Source organism: Oncorhynchus nerka, linkage group LG10 (genome assembly GCF_034236695.1).
Source record: "Oncorhynchus nerka isolate Pitt River linkage group LG10, Oner_Uvic_2.0, whole genome shotgun sequence".
NCBI lineage: Eukaryota > Metazoa > Chordata > Actinopteri > Salmoniformes > Salmonidae > Oncorhynchus > Oncorhynchus nerka.
This window is the reverse complement of record NC_088405.1, coordinates 54,903,415-54,929,102: the sequence shown is the minus strand read 5'-3', so window position 1 is coordinate 54,929,102 and position 25,688 is coordinate 54,903,415. Positions and strand designations below refer to the sequence as shown.

General features: G+C 42.4%; 2 protein-coding genes across 2 annotated transcripts; both read right to left on the bottom strand.

Annotated features, from left to right (window-relative positions):
• Window positions 1–566: 566 nt before the first annotated feature.
• On the bottom strand, window positions 567–6,214 carry LOC115135620 (adenylosuccinate synthetase isozyme 2-like). The gene is made up of 13 exons (XM_029670514.2): window positions 5,956–6,214; window positions 5,247–5,349; window positions 5,081–5,149; window positions 4,924–4,974; window positions 4,760–4,826; window positions 3,410–3,517; window positions 3,223–3,304; window positions 2,821–2,947; window positions 2,566–2,720; window positions 2,257–2,381; window positions 2,019–2,116; window positions 1,741–1,890; window positions 567–1,638 (listed from the first exon to the last, which is right to left on the bottom strand). Exons 1-13 carry the CDS (start codon window positions 6,178–6,180, stop codon window positions 1,586–1,588), a joined length of 1,413 nt encoding a protein of 470 aa, XP_029526374.1. The 5' UTR covers window positions 6,181–6,214; the 3' UTR covers window positions 567–1,585.
• Window positions 6,215–6,333: 119 nt separating this feature from the next.
• LOC115135616 (EH domain-containing protein 1-like) lies at window positions 6,334–25,244 on the bottom strand. Its single transcript, XM_029670510.2, has 5 exons — window positions 24,561–25,244; window positions 14,861–14,958; window positions 8,793–9,205; window positions 8,487–8,651; window positions 6,334–8,089 (listed from the first exon to the last, which is right to left on the bottom strand). The coding sequence occupies exons 1-5, from the start codon at window positions 24,947–24,949 to the stop codon at window positions 7,568–7,570; spliced, it is 1,587 nt and encodes a 528-aa protein (XP_029526370.1). The 5' UTR covers window positions 24,950–25,244; the 3' UTR covers window positions 6,334–7,567.
• Window positions 25,245–25,688: the final 444 nt, after the last annotated feature.

The following is a 25,688-nucleotide window of genomic DNA, read 5'->3' as shown; positions in this document are numbered from 1 at the left end:
CTGTTCTCTCTGCTACCGCACAGAAAGCGGTACCGGAGCGCCAAGTCTAGGTCCAAGAGGCTTCTAAAACAGCTTCTACCCCCAAGTCATAAGACTCCTGAACAGGCAATCAAATGGCTACCCAGACTATTTGCATTGCCTCCCCCCCTCTACGCTGCTGCTACTGTTTTATCTATGCAGTCACTTTAACTCCACCTACATGTGCATATTACCTCAACACCGGTGCCCCCTGTATATAGCCCCGCTATTGTTATTTACTGCTGCTCTTTAATTGTTATCATCTCCTTTTAGGTTTTTTATAACTGCATGGTTGGTTAAGGGCGTGTAACTGTTTCACTGCAAGGTCTACACCCGTTGTATTCGACGCACGTGACAAATAAAAATTGATTTGAATGCACTGGAACACAGCCATAGTCTTGAAAATGTACTTATTTATAAAGAAAGAAGCATATCATTGACTTATTGGATAGCAGACCAATTACTCCACATACATTGAAAAGTAAACAATGATAGATAGTATCATGTGTATCATTGTTTACTATCATTAACAAAAAACTCAAACAGAATAGCAATGACACTTATTTTATTGATCATTTTAGGGTTGTAGCAGGTGAGAAGAAGCATACTGTTTCCTTTTTGGATTACACTGAATGAAATGTTATGGAAAATATTTGTAGTTTGTATATACATTATTAATGTGGATTTCTAATACCAACCAGTGTGTTTGTGTGCAATCCCAAGTTCTTGATCTTAATGATTAATATGAAACTAAGGCTTTCAGACAGCATCTCTTTTGCATCTCAAATCATGTCTATAATTCATTCACACAACATGCCAGCTCATGGAAATACCTAATTACGAGGCCTCTCAACATTGGTCTAGTATCAAGACCCTTAAAAGGGATACTTAGGGATTTTGGCAATGAGGCCCGTTATCTACTTCCCCAGAGTCAAATGAAGCAAATACCCATAGACTTCCTGTCATTGCGCTAATGCTAGTTAGCATTGGCTCGTGAAACTACCCCTAACTTCCTTCATACCGGACACAGAGACATACAAATGGTATCCCACTAGTTCACCTGACTCTGGGAAACTAGATACAATTCAGAAGTATACCTTTAAGCAAAGATTGTGCAAAACATTTACTACAAGGTGAGGACATTTTTAAATTTAAAAGAAACCTAAAAATATATATTACGAACTCCTACAGGGTTGTAAAAACTTGTTTACTACAATAGTTCAATGAAATGGAATGAAAAGGTTGATGGAAGCCTGGGATGGTTACTAGCTACGGAGGATGAACGCCATAACGTATTTCTTATCAGAACTAAAGAAATCTATGGAATGGAAGTTATGCATTACTGTTCCGAAAAGTCGATGTGAAAGTGAACCTCAAACGGTTACTTCACGTTTCACTAACAATGTTGCTGGTGATGTTTTTATTTTCTGCAGAACAGACTTTGGGATTTTAACCCAAGGTTTGTAGTCATCTAAGTATTCATCAACAAAACATCATTATGGTCCGAAGCAGCTGTTGTGGTGGAGAGAAACCAAAATGGACCATAAGTTACCAAACCCCCAACTGATCAGAACAGCTTGATCATACTCTCTCTGGATTTCCCAACTCCAACCCATTTCACTGAAAAGTGAAACAAAATTCACAGTGAATATATGAGCAATTATGAAAATAAGACTGTTTTAGAAAGGCTGCTTAATCCCCATACTTGTTTTCTTGACTAACCTGGCACTTGCAAGAAGTCCTCGATGAAGCGGATGTAGCTTTGTGCCTGAGGGGGCAGCTCCTCAAAGCACCTCACATCCTCAGTGCTGCAGCACCATCCAGGTAACGTCTCATACTTCACGGACACCCGTGTCAGCACGTCCATATTGGCTACAGAGGGAGAGAGAGAATGAGATGGGAGTCTACCCAGCACACAGGTCAAGCCAAATCAAGTGTGTCTAATGGTAAAGTGAACAGAACAAGATCAGATTAGTCCTCCCAGACAGGGAGAAATTTACCAGGAAAACTGGGAAGGGGCTCATCATCAACAGAGTAGGCTACACCGACTTTGATCTCTGACAGCGTGTCCAGGATGTCAAGCTTGGTCAGAGCGATGCTGTGGGAGGAACAGTCGTGTCAAACATGATTATGGAATCAACATTGTGGAGGGATAACACTGTGCTCCAATAATTACAAGGCACACAGTATGGAACACATCCAGAAAGAATAACACAAGGAGGAGAGACTGAGCCTTACGCAGTGAAGCCGTTGACCATGTGGGCATATCGGACCAGAATCAGGTCCAGCCAGCCACAGCGGCGCTGCCGGTCCGTTGTCACACCAAACTCCCTCCCTCTGGACTGCAACAAGTTGCCAACCTCCTGGACCACAACCAACACAACAACAACAGTCAGATCTGGGATTCACTGTAAAAAACTGAATGCAAATATGAAGTACTGGAATAGACGGTATGTTTATGCCACAACAAATTCATACTGCAAGACTTTGCAAGACTTTCATGCTGCACACAACATTGATTCCGCACAACAAATTCTGTCCACTCACATTGTCCTGCTCAGTGGGGAAAGCTCCTACGCCTACCCGGGTGGTATAGGCCTTGACCACACCATACACCCGCCCCACATAGGACGGGGGCACACCCAGGCCAGTGCACACTCCCCCAACAGTGCAGTTAGAGGACGTGACAAATGGGTAGGTACCTGAAAAATACAAATTATTCCACCTCCTTCAAATTATATTCCAATGGCAAACAGCAGAGGAGCATAATCATTTTACCATCTCAACCCTTTCTGTTCTCACCAAAGTCAATGTCCAGGAGGGCTGCATTGGCTCCCTCCACCAGGATCTTCTTACTGGGCCCAGTGAGGGCCTTGTGCATGAAGTACACCCCATCTGTTACAAGCGGACGCAACCTCTCAGCATACTCCTGGAAAATAAGGAAAATCAGTGACTAAACACCTATTGGAGCACAGAGAAACCTCAGCATCTTCCCTTTACATTTTCTGTTCACTACTGGAAGACTATCAAGAGCTGTGCTGCAAGGAACCAGCTCAATTGAGACGGTACCAACCTGCATAAAGAGACCCCTCAAAAACAAGACATAACTGGACTAGCATCCCTGACTGCATCCTGGGCAGGTGATGAATAAGTCCAACGTTTTATTTAAGTAAAGATATGTCATTCAAGCAATATTATTTTTACCTTCAGTTGCTGCAGCTCATTGTCAATGTCAACATTGAGGTTGGGGTACATAGTCAAGAAATGCTCTGCCAACACACGGAACCTGTGGAAGAAAAGGACATCCACTAGCAATCAACATCAATGACTTAAATAAAGTTAAGGCTTGAAAGCATCACCATGCATTCTTAAAAAACATTTTTGTACTGACTTCTCCTCAAAGACGGTAAAATCAGACACAAGGTCACAGACTCTCAGTCCATTACGAGCAGCTTTGGAAGAATAGGCAGGTCCAATGCCCTTTTTGGTGGTTCCCAAACTGGAAAACATACAAAAACAGATAGTGGATGTTCAGGAGTGCCACAGAAGGAATATACAATACTGCCTTGGCAGTAGTTTAGAAAGGCTACCATGACTTCATTTTTTAATAGCTGCAATCACGGACAATAATTATTTGTTTGACATTTTGTAGGATCTCGTTTTCAAGTGTCCAAATGAAAAAGAAAATAAACAATACTTTGTAACAAGAAAAGCACAAAAACATACATTTGCTGTACAACTACTAATAGGCCTACAACTAATAAAAATCACCTATTTCTGCAAATAATAAAACTAAGTACGTGGACGCACCTTCAAATTAGTGGATTCGGCTATTTCAGTCACACCCGTTGCTGACAGGTGTATAAATCGAGCACACAGCCATGCAATCTCCATAGACAAACATTGACAGTGGAATGGCCTTACTGAAGAGCTCAGTGACTTTCAACACGGCACCATGCCACATTTCCAACAAGTCAGTTTGACATACTCCAGTCAACTGTAAGTGCTGTTATTGTGAAGTGGAAACATCTAGGAGCAAAACCGACTCAGCCGCGAAGTGGTAGGCCACACAAGCTCAAAGAACAGGACCACAGAGTTCTGAAGCCGAACAGCCGCACACAAGCCTAAGATCACCATACGCAATGCCAAGCGTCAGCTGGAGTGGTGTAAAGCTCGCTGCCATTGGTCTCTGGAAACGCATTCACTAGAGTGCTGAATCACGCTTCACCCTTTGGCAGTGCGACAGACAAATCAGGGGTTGGCAGATTCCAGAACGCCACCTGCCCCAATGCATAGTGCAGACTGTAAAGTTTGGTGGAGGAGATAATGGTTTGGGCTCCTTAGTTCCAGTGAAGGAAAATCTTAACGCTATGACATTCTAGATGATTCTGTGCTTCCAACTTTGTGGCAACAGTTTGGGGAATGTCCTTTCCTGTTTCAGCCCAACAATGCCCGCTGCACAAAGCGAAGTCCATGGAGGCTGTTATAGCAGCAAAGGGAGGGGGGGCTCCATATTAATGCCCATGATTTTGGAATGAGATGTTTGATGAGCAGGTGTCCACATACTTTTGGTTCTGTAGTGTATTTAAAAATCTCCACATGGTGATGTTTTTAATAGTATAGTAAAAATTAAGAGGGCTCGTCTTCACAAAAAGTCTCAGATCAGCACTCGTACTCGGACATGCTTTATAAATATGAGCCCAGATACTCATCACTTTCTCATACAGTAAAACCCACGCACTTCTTTCCCGCCTGTAGCTGTCTCTGTTGTTCCTGGATCCCATCAACAGCTTGGTGGAAGTTGAACACTATGAACAGATGAGGCAAAGAAAAACAGTAAATGAATGTAATTGCAAAACACTAAACCATAGGTTTGCAAAACATACAACCAAGTCATAGACTTACCAATGTGTGCACGGTCAGAAATCTTTAACCGCTCCTCCCATCCTTCCAGTCCTGGACAAAGACAACAAATAGCAGGTCTTGTTCCACTTCATTCATCCATCCATCACCCTTTTATCCCTCATCGTTCCTGCAAGCCTCTTTTTTTGCAAATACTTACCTTTGCCTTTCTGCAGGTTATTTTCAGCCTCCTCAAAGAGCCCAGGCAGGTGTATCACAACCCCGTTCCCTGTGAATAACCAGTTCAGTTAGGGATGACTTGAACAGGAATCCAAATAAGTGAAAGCAGCTTGGAGGCTGAAGTGCCAGTGAGAGGGTCAACCCACCAATAAATGAGACGGCCTTCTTGTTGAGCACTCCGCTGGGCAGCAGGTGAAAGTCATACTCCACAGAGTCCACCACCACTGTGTGGCCTGCGTTGTTGCCTCCCTGGATGAGATACAATATTTACTTGAAAACCAAGAGGTGCACAAGCGCAGTTCTGTTAATAATTAGCAGCCAACTGGTAGGGCATCATTTGAACGGCAACAAAAACGGAAATGTAGTACAACATATGGACACGTTGCACACTAGCATGGGCCATCCAACACATCCTAATGCCTTGGGCTTCTCTGTTGCAGCAGCCAGTGCCATTATCTAGCTTGACTGCAAATAGGGCACTGATCACAAGGTCAAAGTTAGTCGAATGAAACCAATGTAGGTAGTGTTTCACCACGGGAGCTGAGAAGGATATCTCGATAACTCCATTTCGTAACTACTATAGCTAGTAATCTCTAGATTACACATGTGTTGGTCGTTATCAGCAACCACAATAGATAGCAAGTTTAGCTAGCGAACCACGGTACAGTTCGTTTGTAGGCTTGCATGATGTGGCTAATAGATTACTAAATATTGTTATACACTAGTTATTATTGGTTTTGTTTAGGCCTTGCTAACGCAGCCTATCGACTTCCGTATTTTTGTGAAGTTCAAATGCCGTGTGTTTTGCTGGGTTAGCGAACATTAGGTTGCTAGTCAGCATAGCTAGCTACGTACCTGACACCTGCATACTAGGTCTGCGTCCATTGCTAGCAGGTCAACCACTTTCCCCTTTCCCTCGTCTCCCCATTGCGCACCGAGGACCACGGTTACTTTATTCCGAGGTTCCTTCGGAGTCCGCAGGGACTCGACCTGTCCATTCTCCCGAGGTCGCTTGAAAGCAGGCTCTCCGTTCAAGGAGGCAGTTTCTTGGCCATTAGGCATTGTGCTGTCTGCTGCCATGCTGCTCTGCCGGAAGATGAAATGAGTGTTTCTCTGGAAGGAAGTGTGCTTTTTCACACTCGTCCTACTTCAATTGAAGCAGGCAGAAAGGTACTGAAGTACGAATTTGGGCTTTTACTGGGCAATGTTTGATCCATTAACAGAGCAGACAAATGAATTTGAATAAACATTTTATTTCAGAAGAGACAAAAAAAAATGTACATATTAACATTTGAGGGCTAGAGCCACTTCTACATACAACACTTAAGCGACTTTGGCATTGATGGCAAAATGTGACTGCCAGGGATCAAACTGGGATTTTTAAACTGGTACTGCGCCCCAAATCGTTAATTGATTTTCCATAAATACATTTGATCAGATATCTTGCCAATGCATACTGTATGCCCAACCCACCCCATTCCCTGGAACCAGTGAGTGGGAAAGACAATATTTTGTTGTTGCAATCGAAAGCACTATACTGGAAAGCCTCGGAGTATGGGCTGGATATCTGAGATAAAAGATAACTGCGCAAAGTTTAGCATAAACTAGATCACATGTCATTTTTCTTTACATAATATATGGTTTACTGGAGCGTTCAGACAGATGTTCAAAAAGAGACCAGGTAGTCAAGGTCGTCCAAGACACTAGTTTGTCAGTGTTAAATCCGTGACAATACGAATGCATCTATATTCTAAGAATACTTTGCTTTACAATGGCGTTAGGAAAAGCTAAAGATACAGATTTATAATAATTTATAATCAAAACCATTTGTAAGTAGAATAAACAATTGACTACACTGACACAAATCAAACTTAATGGAAGACTAGGATTAAATAGAATGTTTATGAGTTACCCTTATTTTTTTTGTAATCATTTGATTTGTTGAGTGACCTGTGACGTGAGAAAAAAAATGAAAAGGAATGGCCATACAATAAATTGAAGAACAATAAATTCAGCAGGTCCCAAAGTGGAGATTGAACTTGATTACATGATAACTACAACAAAGGCCTTTTGATAAAGATAATGGTAAGACAAATAAGTACTAAGGAAGATAAGGGATTCAGGTGAAGTTAGAGATATTAACATTTTTATCTTTGAATGGACTATGTTAATTATCATAGTCAGTCTAACATTAATTTCACCCCAACACCATTATCATAGCCCTACCCAGACTGCCACCCCCTCCATTGTCTCACATCAGATGGAATTGTTCTAACACAACATGCAGTTATGCAGACGGCTGTTGCGCCATTTGACATAAGACAACACCCTAACCAGAATGATTCTCCTCAAAACACTCACACTGCCAAAAATGCACCTTTCCCTTTTAACTCATCCCACTCACTCCGAAAACCTCTGAGCCACCATTATTTATTCAGACCTGCCCATATATGAAAGAGTTCCAATTCTACAGTCCTCTTTTGGAGGGAGGGATAAGGTGTTCTGGCAGATCAGTGGGAAGCTCGTGCCCCTCAAGCTTCACCTTGATCAAGTGATTGGCAAGGGCAAACTCGTCATCGTCCAGGTATCCATCCTTGTCTACGTCGGCCAGCTTCCAGATCTTTCCCAGCACTGGGTTGGGCAGCTTGGACTTCACCATTTCCTTCTTGGCCAAGGCACCTGACACTTTGCCGTTGACAGGAGACAGGGTGTAGAAGATCTCGTCGTAGGTGGGTTTGTCTCGTGCCACCACCCACTCCAGCTCATCAATGCCCTCGCCTGCACCCTCGCCGTAGCCATGGCCGAAAGGCCCGTTCATGGTGCCCTCAAAGGCGCCACCCTGGACTGACTGGCTGGGCATGGCTGCCTCCTCCTGGCGGACGAGGGTCATGAGTTTGGCTATGTCATTGGCTAGCATGTCCTCAACAGCCTCCAGCTGCTTGGGCTTCACTGCCTGGAACTTACTGAAGTCCTGGTTAGCCAAGATCTCCTGTGTGTTTATAAAAGGTGAAATGAGGTTAGGGGAGTTCTAGTCAAGGAAAAGGTATTTGTAACGCTCATCACAACTACTGATATCACTACTTCGATGGCTACTTCGGTTAAAGGGATACTTCGGGATTGAAATCATGGACACCATTTTTATGTCTGCATCCAGTATGAAGGAAGTTAGAGGTAGTTTTGCAAGCCAAAGCTAACTAGCATTGGTGCAATGACTAAGTCTACGGTATATGCTAGCAGTTGCCATCGACTTCCAGTCATTGCACTAACACTAGTTATAAACTTCTTTCAAACTGCACGCAGAGACATAAAAAAAAAGGTATTCACGAGTTCTCCTTTAACATAATTACTACCCCCACTGGAAAAATAAAGAATGTATATTTGTGTACCTGCATCTTAGCTAGTTTGGGGAAGTCTCCGGGTGAGATCTGGTGCTCTTTCTCAATCCTTGTGTAGATCTCCCCCAGGTTAGCAATCAGCTCCTTCTTCTTATTCTCCTTCCCAAACATGTTGGGCATCTCCTTCTTTAGAGTGCTGATGATGTAGGCGTGGACCTGGAGGGAGGAAGACTAAATTAATCATATCTGGACCTAAACACAGATAGATTTTTGGCACTGAGGGTTAGACAATACAGTAGAGTAATTGTTTCCAGAGATGAATATTAATAAACCCAACATTTAAGACCTAGGTCTCACCTTGGCGAGGCGAGCCCGCTTGATGAGGTCATTGAGCTTCCTCAGAGCAGCATTCCGAGGTAGCCCCTGGATGTCCTTGAAAAGGTCCTGTTCCTCTGCCTCAAAAAGCTTCCGGTTGTCTGCGACCAGGAGCGGCTGAGCCCAAAAAGAACCAATGTACACCCGGATCACCTCTGGAGTACCGACAATTTTACCAAGAGACCACATGAGGGCGCCATAGACCCTCATCAGCTGCTGTGTGCCAATCTGATCAGCCTTGTTCAGAACCACCCGCATCTTGTCCTCGTGGTTCTTCAGGGAGCGGATCACCTCAGAGAACTCATCCGAGATGTCCAGCTTGTGGGCGTCGAAGAGCAGGATGATGCGGTCAACGCGCTCTGCAAACCACTCCAGCACTGCAGCAAAGTCATAGCCTGACGAGAGGAAAGAGGAAAATGGTGTTCGTTTTGTCATAAGGGGTATGACATCGTCAACATCCATAGGAATTACACCCTTTTATCAGAAGTTTAACATTTAAATCAAATGAAAAATGGTACGAGATGTAGTCAACAAATTACAGTCCAACAAGTTTATTGGATCTGTGATTATGTAAGGAGTGAAAACATGCAGATAAATCCACACCAACTTGATTTAGAATGTGTGAGCCGCTCCTAGGAAGTGTGTGTTCGTTTCTCTATGCATATCAATCAGCTCAGATTCCAGTGCCACTCCAGCTTATCCGGTCTCTATGGTCCCGCTCCACACGGCAACAGACACAGACCCAGCTAGATACCAAAACAGGTATATTTCACAATGAGACAAAATGTGTTTTTTCCTCTGCCAGGAAAACCTTGACTAAATACCCTCCATCTTCCTTCCCCTCACACTGACACCAACACTGCCCAGAGCAGAGCTGTGCTCTTTACCCATGACCGACAGAGCATAGAAATGGATAAAGTGGAATCCATTTCATGTCACCCGACACACCTAGTAAAGCCTTATGAAATAGATGTGATGATGCAAGCAAGTTTAGGCCTCAAATTTCATCATGTTCTAAAAAGATAAGCGTCGGGACATATTCATGGTTGTTTTCTAGAGCACAATTTGCTGAACACTAAGCCTAGCTTATATTTCAGTTCAGAATAGTACAGGATTCATGTTTTCAAGCATGCAAAAGAAAATCAAGACTGAATGAGATCAAATGCTTTATGCATGACATTTGTCCCATCAAACAAGACATTCAGTAATGTTTTAAATGTATTAGGCTGGGTCCAGTCTATTTCCAGGGGATGTCTTCTATCCACCTCCACACGTGGACATATCCCCCCTGAATGACAAACAGGAAAGAGCTGTTGGAGCATAAATTGTGCAGTGGAGACACTGGGCCCACAAAGAGACCTCTTCCTCACCTTAGAACAGTTATTTGTTCATTCTGAATTGTACTAGAGCGCAGTAGGGCACCACTCTGCCTTGGCACGTTGTGCTGGAGGTGGAGACAAAACACTGATACTAGTCATACTGAAAGTAGTTGTAGTTTCTAATAAAGGGATTGGCCACAACGGCCATTTTATTATTCTGGTTTTTAAATCGGGTTTGGGATGTACAAGGCAGAGAACAGTCTGATTCAGCATTCTATTTAAACAGTAAGAAACAAAATGTACATCTCACCGGCTCTTCCCCTCACACATACATTAGAGCTCCATTGGGAATGTTGCAGAGCTATTCCTTTATATGAAATACCTAAGTAAGGTGTACCTACTCATTGATTTATGATCTAACTTCTGGTTTAATCAGCAGAAGAGAAGCCCTATAAAGCCATCCACCTGTGTGTGTGTGTAAAACCTGACCTTCCTCCTTTTTCCTGTCTGTCCCAAGATTAGGGCTCAACTAATCATTAGCAACTGGGGAATGTCCAGAGACTAGATTCAACAATGAGTGTCAATTAAAACAGTACAGTAGTTGGTTAGAATCATGTTATTCACTAGGATAATAAGCACAGTGTCCTAATATGTTGGCTGTAGTTTAGTTTATTAGGATCCCCATCCCCACTGCAAATGCAGCAGCTGCTCTTCCTGGGGTCCACATAAAATGTACAAATATGTGACAAAGCACAGAACAGTTATAGACAAGAACTAGTAGTGAATCTAATCCTAGTGAAAGACTGAAAAGGTATTCTTCCATCAGTCTGGTTTTTGTGTCGATGTTGGCAGGATGTGTGATCTCTGCACCGATCCAATGAGGGCGTGACCTGGCAAAGTCAAGAGTCCACGAGAACAGCTCCTCATTATCTCTACTCACTTTAAAAGAGGTATATGCTGGTAATAAAGAGGTAATAAAAGACCGGGATATCAAATCTACATTGAGGTGATAGAAGAAAACACCACTGCCTGTCACAATTCCTATCATTTCATCTGAAGGTTAATTGTTACCACACCATATTTTAACCTAGTGACCAATCTCTGGAGAAATCAAGGCCAACTTGACTTAAAAAGGTGAGCGCAATCACAAGGGGGATGAAGGGACATACCACCCAATCAACTGTATGTCAGACTTGTCAGGCCTACCCAAAACAAAAAAGGCATTATCTATCATCTTAGTCAGTGATCCACCTGATACAGACAAGGTCAAGGGTCAACACTGTTTCAAGTCAAGGGATTCATAAAGTGTGTTCTCTCTCAGCTTCCATGAACTAAAGAGTGGAATTGCCCCCAACCCTGATGGAAGCTAATTGGTTGAGGTGAAAGTGCATCTAAAACGGAAGGTATTTTTCAGTTTTGCTTTCTCTGCACAGCATACCTTCTTCCTTCACTTTTCCAAAAAGGAAATATCCGCGATGAACACACGCATGGAATTGACAATGGACACCAAACCTACAAAGATGATTTCTAATTTCAATGTAATGATAGAAAGAAATGGGGAAGTACCTAGGGTGACAATGAACACTGCATGCTGATCTGGCAGAGAAAGTCAGTGTCATACTCAGGCGCCTATGAAGCATACAGCAGAATAGGAATTTGAGACCATCCTTGCAGGGCTCAGAAATAAGACATGCTTAGCTGCCTGTCCAATAGCAACAGGCCTGTTTGTTTGCATCTGGCCACGTACACGGTAAGACATCACGCACTGTTTTCAAAGACTGACAGTGGTTGGTTCACTGTCATCACTTCCTACAATGTGGTCCTCTTCCTGATTTATACTAGTTGGTCAGAGGTCATGAACCCCACTGCCTGGCCTCGTTTCAGGAGTTACATTACTGGTTCTTTGGAACATGGTATTGCCACAAACTCAACCCTTTCCCCCCTGCCACCAGGGAGAAACATTAGTAATGTCCTGGTTGATCGAACTGGAGCCTGGGCAGTACGACACTCCTCTGTATCACTATGGGAAATAGTCAGCTCTCCACACCAACGGCCCATTCACACAGCATCCCCTCTCCAGTTAACAGAAAGGATCTAGGAATATGTTCACAGAATGGGCATTTGAATTCCACAATTCAATGGCTAATGACCTATTTGTTTGCAAAGGGCCTGCTTTTGCAACATTTGGAAATCCTGTATTGCCTCCGGTTAAACGGTTCATTGTGTGTATGTACGCATGTGAAAACTAAACTTTATACATTTCTGAAATAAAAACAGGCATAAAGTGCCAATGACATGACCACTCCTTCTCCTTTAAGGTTAAGGAACCAGCCACGTTGCAGAAGCTGTCTTTTGTCACCGGTTAACCACATGGGTTCAAATCTCTTCCAGCTCACTTGCTGACAGCAGACACAGCAACCCCTTTAATTACCAGCCTTAAATTTGCCAAGAATTGTCTGAGTGTGAGGGAATGCTATTGACACCCGACACCCGGGAGAAAGGTTGGAGTCACCGAGGACCTTCACCATGTATACAGTAAATAATGAACGGTCTGTCTAACTGAACCTTGCAAGATACGCTAGTGACAAGGACATCGCCTCATTCACCTGCCTTCCCTTCACAGATTAAGTAGTAGCCTAGATTCACTGCTGGAACCCTCCCGGGGAAAGTCCTTATAAGGAAAAGTCCAACAAACACCCCAACAGTAAGGCAGCTAAATAGCGTACGCTTTTTTTCTTCTTCCATATTGTCAAGCAGGCCACAGTATTACGATTAACAGAAATGTAAAGCAGCCGTGGAGCAGACAGATCGAGTCAGAAGACTTGAGGAGATTATTAACTTGCCCTTGCAAGGTCTGAGCCAGGGCAAATGGAGACAAGTATCACTTTGAGGCTGATAAAACACTACGATGGCCAACAAAGACATTCTGTTGACAGACCCTATTAGATGAATTCATAAATGAAAAAAATGGTGGGAAATGAAGCGGAAAGTAGTTGAGTGGGATGAGAGAATTTGTGATCCAGTCACAGGGACAATGGGGAAGTATATTGCAGTGACCCTACATTGACTCTGGTGTGAGTTTCCTGTGTGTGTGTGCGAGCACGTGTCTTTGTGTGTAGTAGTGGTAGTATGTGTTCTAGAGAGATAACTCAAACTGAGTTAACTACGACCAACCACCTCATTTTCCATCATTGAGTAATGACTGTAGCAAGGCTTCCCCTTTGTAATAAACGGCACTGAATTGACCACAATAAGTACTTTACAAAATGTTGTAACCTCAGTAATGCATCATGGTTCAATATACTGTGTAGGAATGTCAATTCAAATCTTCCCCATTTCAGTTCTGTGGTCATGTGAGCATGCATGTGATTTACTATAGCCCACAGTGGGTTATGAGAAGTGTTCAATCCTCTCCAGGAAGTGTATGAAAGCCCAGCGTAACATCCCAGTCCCTGACTCCCATCTACAGTTAAGTGCTTTGTAAGTGCGGTACAGCACACCATCTTTCGATTCTCTTTAATTCCCCTGGACTTCAAACGCTCATTTGATCTCCTGCCTTCAGCACTCAAACATCAAAGAGTTCTAAACATGCCAAGTCTACTTTTATTTCGCCATGCTTGTAGTAAAAATAAAAAGACAGCCCCACTAAGTTCTCACTTTCTCCCTACCATCACATCTCTTATATCCCCAGGAAGTGTTTTCACCCCGAGGTGACCCAGTGGCGGTTGGGCGAGCCCAACTATTCACCCAGGATGCTCGCACCAGGATGAAACAAATGAAGCGTAAACACCTATGATTAGTGTAAATAACAACCTCTGTTTTGTTCTTCAGCTAACTCCATTGTCTGGCTTGCTGTGGCTCATCTTTATAGACATTGCGCAGCTGATGGTCTGAGGCACACACACATCCCATCACTCGCTCGCTCTCCCTCATTCGCAACCACACTGGGGTGAAGGGTAGAGGGCAAAGAGTAAGACTCACTGACTTCGAAAAAGTTTTTCAAAACTTGCCCTAGAGATCAATTTATGCTTTGGATGAATTCAAAAGGTTCCAGGCTCAACATTGAGTTGAACTGGCAAACCTTCCCTAATGGCTGTGCCACACTGCTGCCCAGGAGTCAGCTTTTTTCCCTCTTCTTACCCTCCATCTTCCACCTCTGTCCCTCAGAGGCCACCACCGTTTCCTGGCAGCCTCCCTCTGTCAGGTCATTTCTCAGTGGGACGGCACTCACACCCATTCTGTCGTCATGGTGTACGGCAGGGGGAGGTTCTGACATTCTCTTCACAGTACTCGCTAATACACTTGCTCTAGAACCGTGCATGAGAGGCAGTGGTCTGACGCAGATCACGCAGGAATTCAGAATGTCAGAGGCTGTTCAGCAGTAATATGAAATAAGACTGCTATAAACACAGGCCTTGTAATGCAGATCATTCACTGCTTCTCTAGGATGTACCAAATGTCTACAGCATTTATCTGCATTCTCAGGGACACAAAAACATGCTAAATGAAATTGACCACATTACATGATCATTGGACCGGCCAACCTTAAAGTAGAACTGTGGTCCTTTTTCAGTAAAAATAAAAAATCATGAGACAGAATCAAGGATCAAGATGGAGGAGAGTAGGGCAAAAGGAGAGTCATTGAGAGGGGGAAGAAGGATGCAGCAAGAAAAGATGGGGAAATCAAAAGAACCTTAATGGTACAATGAATATAGGCTGTTAACTACTAACCTCTGCTGATCCTCTGCTTTTCTCCAGACAGGATTCCTGGGGTGTCAATGATACTGATGCTCTCCAATACAGCGTTGGGCATCTGAGCACACACAAACCTGGGAGAAAGATACATTGATGATGATGCCTAACTACACAATAACTGCAGTATTTAACCACAAAAGTGTCTTCAGAAAGTATTCATACCCCTTGACTTATTCCACATTGTTACAGCCTGAATTCAAAATGGATAAGGGAAAATCGATTTTAATACATCTACACAGAATTCCCCATAAGGTCAAAGTGAAAACCTGTTTAGATATTTTTGCAAATTTATTGAAAATGAATGCACATATGTATTCACACCTCTGAGTCAATACATGTTAGAATCACATTTGGCAGCGATTACAGCTGTGAGTCTTTCTTGCTAGGTCTCGAAGAGCTTTAAACACCTGGATTGTACAATATTTGCACATAATTCTTACTCAAATTCTTCAAGCATTATTAAGTTGGTTGTTGATCATTGCTAGACAGCCATTTTCAAGTCTTACCATAGATTTTAAAGTCGATTTAAGTCAAAACTAACTAGGCCACTCAGGAACATTCAATGTCGTCTTGGTAAGCTACTCCAGTGTATATTTGGCCTTGTATTTTCAGTTATTGTCCTGCTGAAAGGTGAATGTCTCCCAGATCTCTGTTGGAAAGCAGACTGCCAGGTTTTCCTCTAGGATTTTGCCGGGTGCTTAGCTTAGTTTGTATCCTAAAGAACTCCCTAGTCCTTGCCGATGATAAGCATACCCATAACATGATGCAGCCACCACCATGCTAGAAAATATGTAGTGGTACTCCGTGATGTCATGGATTTGCCCCCAACATAATATTTTTATTCTGTACAAGCTTCCTTTTCACTCAGTTATTCTGCACTCTGGCACACAGCTGAGAGTGCTCTGAAATTGGAATTGATAGCCAGAGTGAATTTATGAACGCACCCCTAATGACTGCGGCCCGCAATCGAGGCATTCCTGCATGTGGGTATTCCTGCATCTGCATGAACGCCCCGCCCCCACTCTCTACCTGACATGAAAATATATGTTTCTTATCAAGTACACTGTGAAACTCCTCTGACTGGTAATATCACTGATATTCCTGCAATGAAATGGAGGGGGCCGATTCATGAAGGTGACTCATCTCTGGACTGGATTGTGAAAATGAAAGTAAGTTCATTGAGTTCTTGGGTGTTTTCCTGGTACACCGGGAATTTCTTATAAACCATAGGAACATTAGTGGAACTAAGACATTGGATAAGAGTGGGTAAAGGGGTGTGTGAGGGGGAGAGTAATGACAGTAAATCTGGGACTCTTTTTGCATTAACCTTTTAATAGCCCCTCCCTGGCAGATATGTTGAAACACCTCCACCCTGTGGTAGCACTCAATAAATACTAAGCTTCTACCAGACTAGACACCCTGTGTAAAATTCTTGAATTTATAGTTGATTTTTCCTCACCAACAGTCATGCACTTATAACAGGTATCATTATTCCAATAGATTTTTCCCCTTACCCATCTACACACAATTCCCCAAAATGACAAAGTGAAAACCTGTTAAGATTTTTGCTAATTTATTGAAAATGAAATACAGGAATATCACATTTACATAGGTAGTCACCCCCCGAGTCAATATACACTACCGTTCAAAAGTTAGGGGTTACTTAGAAATTCCCTGGTTTTTGAAAGAAAAGCACATTTGTCCATTAAAATAACATAAAATTGATCAGTAAGGGCGTAGACATTAAATGTTGTAAAGGACTATCGTAGCTGGAATCGGATGATTATTAATGGAATATCTATATAGGCCCGTTATCAGCAATCACGCCTGTGTTCCAATGGCACATTGTGTTAGCTAATCCAAGTTTATCATCTTAAAAGCCTAATTGATCATTAGAGAATTGTTTTGCAATTATGTTAGCATAGCTGAAAACTGTTGTGCGGATTTAAAGATGCAATAAAGCTGGCCTTCTTTAGACTAGTTGAGTATCTGGAGCATCAGCATTTGTGGGTTCGATTAGACTAAAAATGTCAACGCGTCATGTTGTCTGCCAGTGTCTGTTGGAAAGCAGACTGAGGAAAACCTGGCTCAAGGATTTTGCACCTGCTTAGCTTAGGGAGTTTTTTTTTTAGAATAAAAATAAACTAGTCCTTGCCGATGATAAGCATACCCACAACATGATGCAGCCACCAACATGCTTGAAAATATGAAGCGTGGTACTCCGTGGTGTTGGATTTGCCTCAAACATAACGCTTTGTATACAGGACACATTTTTTGCAGTTTTACTTTAGTGCTTTATTGCCAACAGGATGCATGTTTTGGAATATTTTTATTCTGTACAGGCTCACTACTTTTCATTTAGGTTTGTATTCTGGAGTAACTAAAATGTTGATCCATCCTCAGTGTACTCCTATCACAGCCATTAAACTAACTGTTTTTAAAAGTCACCATTGGCCTCAAGGTGTATCCCTAAGCGGTTTCCTTCCTCTCCGGCAACGGAGTCAGGAAGGACGCTTGTATCTTTGTATTGACTGGGTATATCGACACACCATCCAAAGCATAATTAATAACTTCACCATGCTCAAACGGATATTCAATGTCTACTTTGTTAACCCATCTCAAATACACAAATTTGTTTACATACCTGTTAGTGAGCATTTGACATTTCCTTCCACCTGACTGGTGGGGCATATCAAGAAGCTGATGAAACAGCATGATCATTAACATAGGTTCACCTTGTGTTGGGGACAATAAAAAGGCCACTAAAATGTGCAGTTGTCACAACACAATGCCACAGATGTCTCAAGTTGAGGGAGCGTGCAATTGGCATGCTGACCACAGGAATGTCCACTAGAGCTGTTGCCAGAGAATTGAATGTTAATTAGTTTGAGAGAATTTTGAAGTATGTCCAACCTGCCTCACAAACGCAGACCAGGTGTATGGAAGACAAGTAATTACTGGAAGCTGACGCAAACCTACATTCTCCAACACCTTACGTCTTGTAAGAATAAGTAGTAAGCCTGTATGTGATCTTTCCAGCTCCTCTAGAAATAGACCGTTTTTGGAGACCCTCCAATCGAGGCACAAAACCATATGCTACACAAGACAACGAGCATACCCAAATCATTTCTGTCCACTGTATGCTAGAAAACTATTTAAAGAGAGAGCTCCAAATCACATGTAGAAATGTTGGGCAATTAACTAGTCCTTAACACCAGACGCTGAACACATGATTCCTCTATGAACACCAGCATGTACTTGAAGTAGCTTTCATTTTCCCCTCCACCCTCAGTACACTTGGTAGAGATATACATCGAGACAGACTTACAGATCTGCTGTCAGGCAATGAAAACGTAGCAGTCTTGTGTGAAGGGCATTCAGTGGAGTGATATAATACAACCGTACATTACCTCACCACGCATGATGGGAATATCCCCCCCCCCCCCTTTCCTCTGTTCAATTTCTTTTTCCTTCCCTCTCCCCTCACTCAATGTGACTGAGGAGCAGGAATGTCCTTATTTTTGGCAGAGCTCTTATCTTTCTAACTCCTTAACTCACCTTTCCCAATGATCTGATTCCCTCATCGTATCTGGATGCATGTGCATAACTCATGACTAAACCACGCCGTGTCACTCACACAGCCATCATTCCCCAATCCTGAAACCTACTTGCCAGTTGTAGTCATACAAAAACACATTAACGCCGCAATTTCAAACCGCCATATATCACCCAGCCAGGCAGCCCGAGGCACACCCTTCTTGGATGTTTCCCTCCGATTCTCCCCAGCCCCATCTATGTTGAGTCTCATCTGAGTCTCCACTCCCTCCTCTTTTTACCACATTTACTCTCATCCAGAATTCCTGGCATTCCCTTCGTCCAGTTGCCAAAGCGTTCTATTCGTGTGAGCTGCAAACTCAAAACCGAGAAATGGACTCTGGGTAGGCACAGACATACAGTAGCATACACCACCCTGAAAGGTTCATCATGCATCTGGAGTAAGGTTAGGAGGTTAAAGGTTAGAGATGCAGAGTGGGGCTGGATAAAATGGAAGGTTATGGATGACAGTGCATGATTGCCAAGAGTGAAAGGAAAAACGTTATGGTCACAATGAGCAGGCAGCTGTTTGAAGGAAAGAGAGAGAAACAGCTGAGTCAGTATGAGTTCTTTCTGCCAAGGCAGAGCTTGAGTACAGAGCTGACTCAGGTCTTTCCGCTCTGAAAGCCTGACCAGTCGACCCACCTCAGACAAAAATGGCAGGGATTTTTATGCCTTTGTAATCTTCAGTAATGATGGAAAAATGCTTTAGGTGTAAATTTAAAACAGCTGAAACCTGATATAAAGTATGTTGAAAAGATAATGGACCTTAATTTTTAAATATAGTCTGAGAATTAATCAGCTAGACATTCAGGAAAATGTAAAATTCCAAAAACCATGATTTTAGCATTATTGACTTCATGTTTGAGCAAAAGATCATTAGCCATGGCAAAATATAATTGCAGGAAATTAGCTTTAAAATTGCAACATTTTCTCTCAGCTGCATGCCAATCTGTAGAATTACAAGACATTCGCTTTAAAAACTGCAAAAATGTCTCAGCTCAATGGAGAAACGTGTAGAATCAGGAAATTGGATTAAAAAAAATAAAAAAATAGTCTCTACATTGTCAAGATGGGGGACTCAAATTCTCTCAAATGTAGCCGTGCCAACAGGCTGACCGTGTCAATTTTTTAAAATTTAATTTAACTAGGCAAGTCAGTTAAGAAAAAAGTAATTTACAATGACGACCTATCCCATCCAAACCCTAACCCAGACGACGCTGGGCCAATTGTATGCCGCCCTATAGGACTCCCGATCACGGCCAGTTGTGATACAGCCTGGAAATTAACCAAGGTCTGTAGTGACGCCTCTAGCCCTAAGGCAGTGCCTTAGACCGCTGCCCCACTCAGGAGCCAACTTGCCACGACCTCTGCAACGCCCCCTACCAAGCCACCTACCGCACGCCCCCTTTTGATCCAGGAAAAAACCCTGAAACACTATTGGTTAACCAGTCAGCTCTGTACAATCTACCACAAACACACATTTATACATTACAACTTATGGTGTATTGGCAAGACAATATTTACTGGGTATTGTCCTAACTTTTAATTTTCATGATTTAGAAAACTAAATCTGAACAGCCCAAAAGCAGCCTATACACTGAAATTGTGAATTAACCGGGTGAAATGTTTCAGGCAGGGTGGTAACAGCCTCACACAGCCAAGTATAAACACAGCTGGTCAGAACTATTGTAGCATTTCATCATTGCTTCCACAGGAGAGCATTACCACTCCCTCCACACTAAGTAAGTCATGATGGATGACTTTCAATACAGAGGATCCCATTCCTGGAGTAGCTGTCAAATTGACCCCTTCAAAAAGGCAGGCTAATGTCAGCTTAGTTCACACCAAAAGGAAACGCACAACTGATTGAAAATAGGTGTGCAGAACAGTGCTACAAATGCAGGTGTAACACACCCACAATTTTGAGTAGAAAAGTCATACTATTTCACACAAGATCAGCATTATAACAAATACAGCATCCGCTTTTCATCCGACACAAAAACACTTTATTTTCCATATGCACTACTGGAATGCAGGATAAAGTGATTGCACACAGTCTGGGTAGTCACAAAATGTAGCTACAGTAGCACAGCTTAATGTGGAACTAGTTATACTTGTTCAAAGTGTAGGAAATAAATCCTGAACAGTTACTATAAAACAGCTTGGTGTGGCATTTGTCAGAGCAGGGGAGAAGGCTGGAATTTAATACTTAAAGATGGAGAACATTGCACTGTCAAATTGTAGACTGCTGCAAGTAAAATGATTCAGCAGAGCAATGGTTATGAGCAAACATAGTTTTGGTGAAGCAAAGGTTCATACCACAGACACTCATAAGTCTGTAGTGGCTGTCTGGTTCAATCAATTATTAACTGACATTGCTCTCATAGCTACATTGATTCCCACATTAATGGAGAATACCTGGACAGAAATTCTACAGTGTTTCCTGACCAACTATTGGGGTTTATATCATGTTTAACTGATGCCAGAAACATACACTCATAAGTATGTAGTGGTTATGTTTCTGGCATCAGTTAAACATGATATAAACCCCAATAGTTGGTCAGGAAACACTGTAGAATCTCTGTCCAGGTATTCTCCATTAATGTGGGAATCAATGTAGCTATGAGAGCAATGTCAGTTAATTGATTGAACCAGATAGCCACTAAGGCAGTTTGTACCAGGAGAGAGGATGCACTGCTCCTTGGTTTCTATGGGACCTCTGAGGAGAGGTGACATTCTACAATAAAAGTCCCCTACTTACATACAGTGTAATGAATAGATTACATATTCTCTGAGGGTCAGCGCAAGGTTCAGGCTAGACTGTTCGTTCATACATAGGTCTGTATGGGAGCATTATAAAAGCAGAGGTGATAGAAAAGTGTGTTTGGTCAAGCTAACAAGTTTACTGCATGAACAGTCTCAGTCAAAGGACATGGGCAGACCAGAGGGGGCTTTTCAAAGTTCAACACAAACTGACAGACACTCCCCTACCTCCCATACTGTCACACACTGAACATCTGATCCGAAGACAAACAATTAATTTAAAAAATACATACAGAGAGGAAAAAGAAATACAAAATAATAATAATAGTAATTCATGAATCACTGATGATCCTCTGACAAATAAGATAGGATTATCCTTGGACTAGGGATGTGCACAATTGTTCTTAACGTTTAAAACTGCCATTTGTTATCTTTTAACGATAAAAATAAAATGACATGAATTCACAATTCAGATATGTTCCGGCATATAACCGCTAGGGGGCAGTGCAGTTCAAAGTCCTGGCTACTTATCAGTCAGTGCTCACCTTACTGCTGTCCTCCACCCACTCAGCAACGATGGTAGTTAATGCCGTTTTAAGTTCTCTGCGGTGTCCCTCTCCATGTTCTCAGTACATGGGACATCATGTCCCACCTCTCATCAATGTGATGGCTTACTGCAGTGATGCAGTGTGTGATACATCCAACAATCTGTTAACGCCACGTATGGTGTTTCAGGGCTCACGCGTTGTACTCGCAAAACAATCATTGTACAATTTCTCCATCCAGGCATCATGTTTTTGTTTTTTTTTCAACATGGCATCTTGTAGTCTGGTTCTAGATATGACATCTGGGCAGTGAAGACAACATCAGGGTTGGAAATTAACACAGGCCAAATACGGGTAGATTACATTCTGACCCGCCAATGACATATACTGTTTTTAAAATTTTAATCCAAAGTCCACATGCAGAAGTTGGTCAAATTGACAAGGCTAATAGTGTGACTGTCCTCATATGTCTTGGTCAGTTACATCTTTTTGTTTACATGCCAAGTTGTGTTTCAATATTAGTTTGAGTTTTCTGCAACCATCTGCTGCTAGGAAGAAATCCACAATGAGATTTCTTTCATCACAGAAAAGGGAGTGCCCAGTTACCCCGGTAACAGCCCATCCTTTAAAGGGCCAGCTGAAAATGTGTGACTCTCCTAGGGTGTGTTCATTCACTGTGGAGTGCCACAGTACACTCAGTGTGAGGGTTCTGGGAGTTTGTAAATTCGGAACATTGTCAGATTGAATTTATGAAGAGAGAGCGTTTCACTCTTGGAGCATTCAGAGAGCACACTGGATGCTCTGGCCAGGTGTAGCGTTGATCCAAGTGTTCTGACCTCAACAGCAGTCAAGCACCCAAGCTAACTGGCTAAAGATGGCTAACTTTCTGGCTACTTCCAGACATAAATGAGAGAATACCTCACTGACTGTTTAACTTGACCTAGCAGAGCTGGTTAGGCTGTTATCTAAAGCGTTGCTGACTAACTGTGCTGATGGCAACAATTGAATGATTTTTTTTTTGCAGATATTTACTGTCAACGGTCATATTCAACAGGTGTTGTACATTCGTAAATTCATCAGTTACTCAGCACTCTGGCACACTCAGACGAGAGTGCTCTGGAAATCAGAATAGACAGAATGAATTTATGAACACCCCCCTAATGATCGCAATAATGTGTGATTGCGGCTCGCAAGTCGGGGCGTTCCTGCATGTGGGTATTCCTGCATCTGCATGAACAAACCTCCTTGAGCATCCCATTGATTTCTGCATGGACGCCCCACCCGCACTACAATTTTCCCAACTGTTAACAAGGATGACGTGTGGAGCGCTTTATATCCGTGGAAAATCATTTGAAAGAAGCATATCTATCTCCTCATACAAACATTAAAACATTGTTGCATTAGGTTGTTGTTTAATTTAAAATGTTTCCTTTTATGATGGCCAGTTAGTGCAGTTATCACAACTACCACTGTCATTTTAATTTTGTTAAATTAATTAAATATTATTTTTTTACATAGAGTTAATGATTCCAATGTTTTTCACACCTCTACTTGACCTTTATTACAGAGGAGCTTGCTAACTAAGATAGCTAGCTATCCTCGAACAGTGCTGGCTCAGTAATGGACAAAATTAACCTAACGTTACTCCTTACATGCTGACCACCCACACCAGACACGATCAGGACACACAGGTTGAAATATCAAAACGAACTCTGAACCAACTATATTAATTTGAGGACAAGTTGAAAAGCATTAAAAAAACATGGCAAATTAGCAAGTTAGCTTGCTGTTGCTAGCTAATTTGTCCTGAGGTATAAACATCAGGCTGTTATTTTATCTGAACAACACAAGGTCCTCTACTCTGACAATTAATCCACAGATAAAAAGGGTAAGCTCATTTCTAGCAATCTCTCCTCCATCAGGCTTATTCGGACTTTATAGGGCAGTTGGTAACCAACTTTAAGGTGCATTACCACCAACTGAACTGGAGTGTGGTCCTCAGTTCATCTTTCAATCACCCACCGTGGGTATATGCTTCTAAAAACCAATGAGGAGATGGGAGAGGCGGGACTTGGATTGCATCAAGCGTCACAAAAAGAACAAATAACTATATTAATGCCTGGCTACGCAGACACACATCAGCAGTGTGGGTGCAATGATTGAATAACATGCATGTGTACATTTATTTGGCAACGCTCATGCACGCGACGGTGTGGTTAGCATGTTACAGTCCAAGAAACGTAGACATTCTGTTCAGAGGCGAACTTGCTCTGGCAGCCAAAACAACCAACTAAAACGTGAATCGATTTTCAATTGCAGTATGTTCTAGAAACGCTCTACTTCATATCACAAATGCAAAAAAAAACACTTAGTGTAAATGGTCAGGTTAACAGTTGCAGTCAGCAGTATTTTTCAGTTGTTACAGCTAATTAGCACAGGTAGTCGACTGTCTTTAAGGCCGCCTGGGAATCCTAATCCTATACAAAATGTTTTTATTATTTGTATTTTTTTGCTGATATGAAATATAGGTTCCTTATGTTTCCAAAACACTACCGAAAGCGATGCGTTTGAACTTTTAGAGCGAGCGCCGGGGATCTTTACAAAACATGCCAGGCCAGAAGATACTATCCTAAATAGGCGCTAAACGTTGTTAGCGACAATGAATGGGCTAACTCAGCCCATCCTTTTAATTCCCTGGGGGATTCATTCAAAACATTCTATCCTAGTTAGATAGCTTGCCATCTAGCTGGTTACACGGGACTGGGACTCACCTGTTAAGAAAGGCGTTACCAAAAGCGTTGAGTTTTCTGAAGGGTTTTTTGGGGTCAACTACTAGAGCGTTGCCTGGGATCAGCCCGTCCTGCTCTCCATGCATGACCGCTATGAAGGAGTCGGTGGTCGGTTCGGGCCCTATCCGCATCCCGGGAAAATCTTGCTCCATAAGATGCCGGATAAATGTGGTTTTACCCGTGGAGTATTGGCCAACCAAGAGCACCATAGGCTTGTTGTCAAAGTCGGCATCTTCCAAAGCCGGTGAATGGAAATCGTGGAAGTGGTAGGTGTCTTCCAAGGGAAAGAGTTTGGTCTTGTATAGTTTTTTCAGCCCCTCCGACACATTTTGGATTAGTTCTGGATCCTTCTTGCCATTCCTTTTGAACATGGTGCCCGAATTCAGAACTATTGTAGATTTACTTGTCGTCTCAATCTAGTTGTTCAATGTAGTAAAGTTGATGATATCGCTGGCTAACGACTCTGTGGCTGTCCGGGACGCTGTAATACGTTTGAATTAGTAAATCTGTTAGCCTTCTACCCTTGTTTAGCTAACTAACACTCGAACTGAAACTACAAGGCTCGCTAACAGCAGACCAAGAAACTCCCTTGAAGACACCCTCTCCTCTGTGCTTCTACAATCACAAATCCGGTGTTGCGCTTTCCTAGTGGAACGTCAGAAGGCTAGTCAATTTATGGGGGAAATGCAAGAGGGGTTGGTTTCAAATTAAAAGCCCCCTCTCTACAAGTCTGATGAGCACATGCTTTATGAATTCGAAAGGGAAACCCCAACCATTCTGGTCTGACCTGTTAGTGACAGTTAATAAACTGTTATCGTTCACATTTATTACAACCTTGATTTGAGCAAATTACATTGAAGCAATGTAGCCTAATAATTCCCTAAATGTTTTTTTCCTCCTAGCTATGGAATTATTTAGGGATTTTTTTTTGTTTCATTTTCCCAAGGAGAAAGTTTTTTTTTTTTGCATTACCCACTTATGTTCTTGTGTGTCTGCATTCTCAGTCAGTCATCTTTCTTCATGGAGTTTACTGTTGAGGTCAAAATATTGACATTGTTCCCCCTCTCTCTCTCACACACACACACACTAGCAGACAGTGATAAACTATTA

Excerpts from the sequence above, each read along its gene's own strand:
- LOC115135620 (XM_029670514.2), bottom strand. The coding sequence starts at position 6,180 with ATGGCAGCAGACAGCACAATGCCTAATGGCCAAGAAACTGCCTCCTTG. Across the intron at positions 3,305-3,409 it reads TTTACCGTCTTTGAGGAGAA|GTTCCGTGTGTTGGCAGAGC; the intron begins GTCAGTACAAAA and ends TTTCTTCCACAG. Across the intron at positions 2,117-2,256 it reads ATGGTCAACGGCTTCACTGC|CATCGCTCTGACCAAGCTTG; the intron begins GTAAGGCTCAGT and ends TTCCTCCCACAG.
- LOC115135616 (XM_029670510.2), bottom strand. The coding sequence starts at position 24,949 with ATGTTCAAAAGGAATGGCAAGAAGGATCCAGAACTAATCCAAAATGTG. Across the intron at positions 14,959-24,560 it reads GGTAACGCCTTTCTTAACAG|GTTTGTGTGTGCTCAGATGC; the intron begins GTGAGTCCCAGT and ends TCTTTCTCCCAG. Across the intron at positions 9,206-14,860 it reads AAAGCAGAGGATCAGCAGAG|GCTATGACTTTGCTGCAGTG; the intron begins GTTAGTAGTTAA and ends TCCTCTCGTCAG.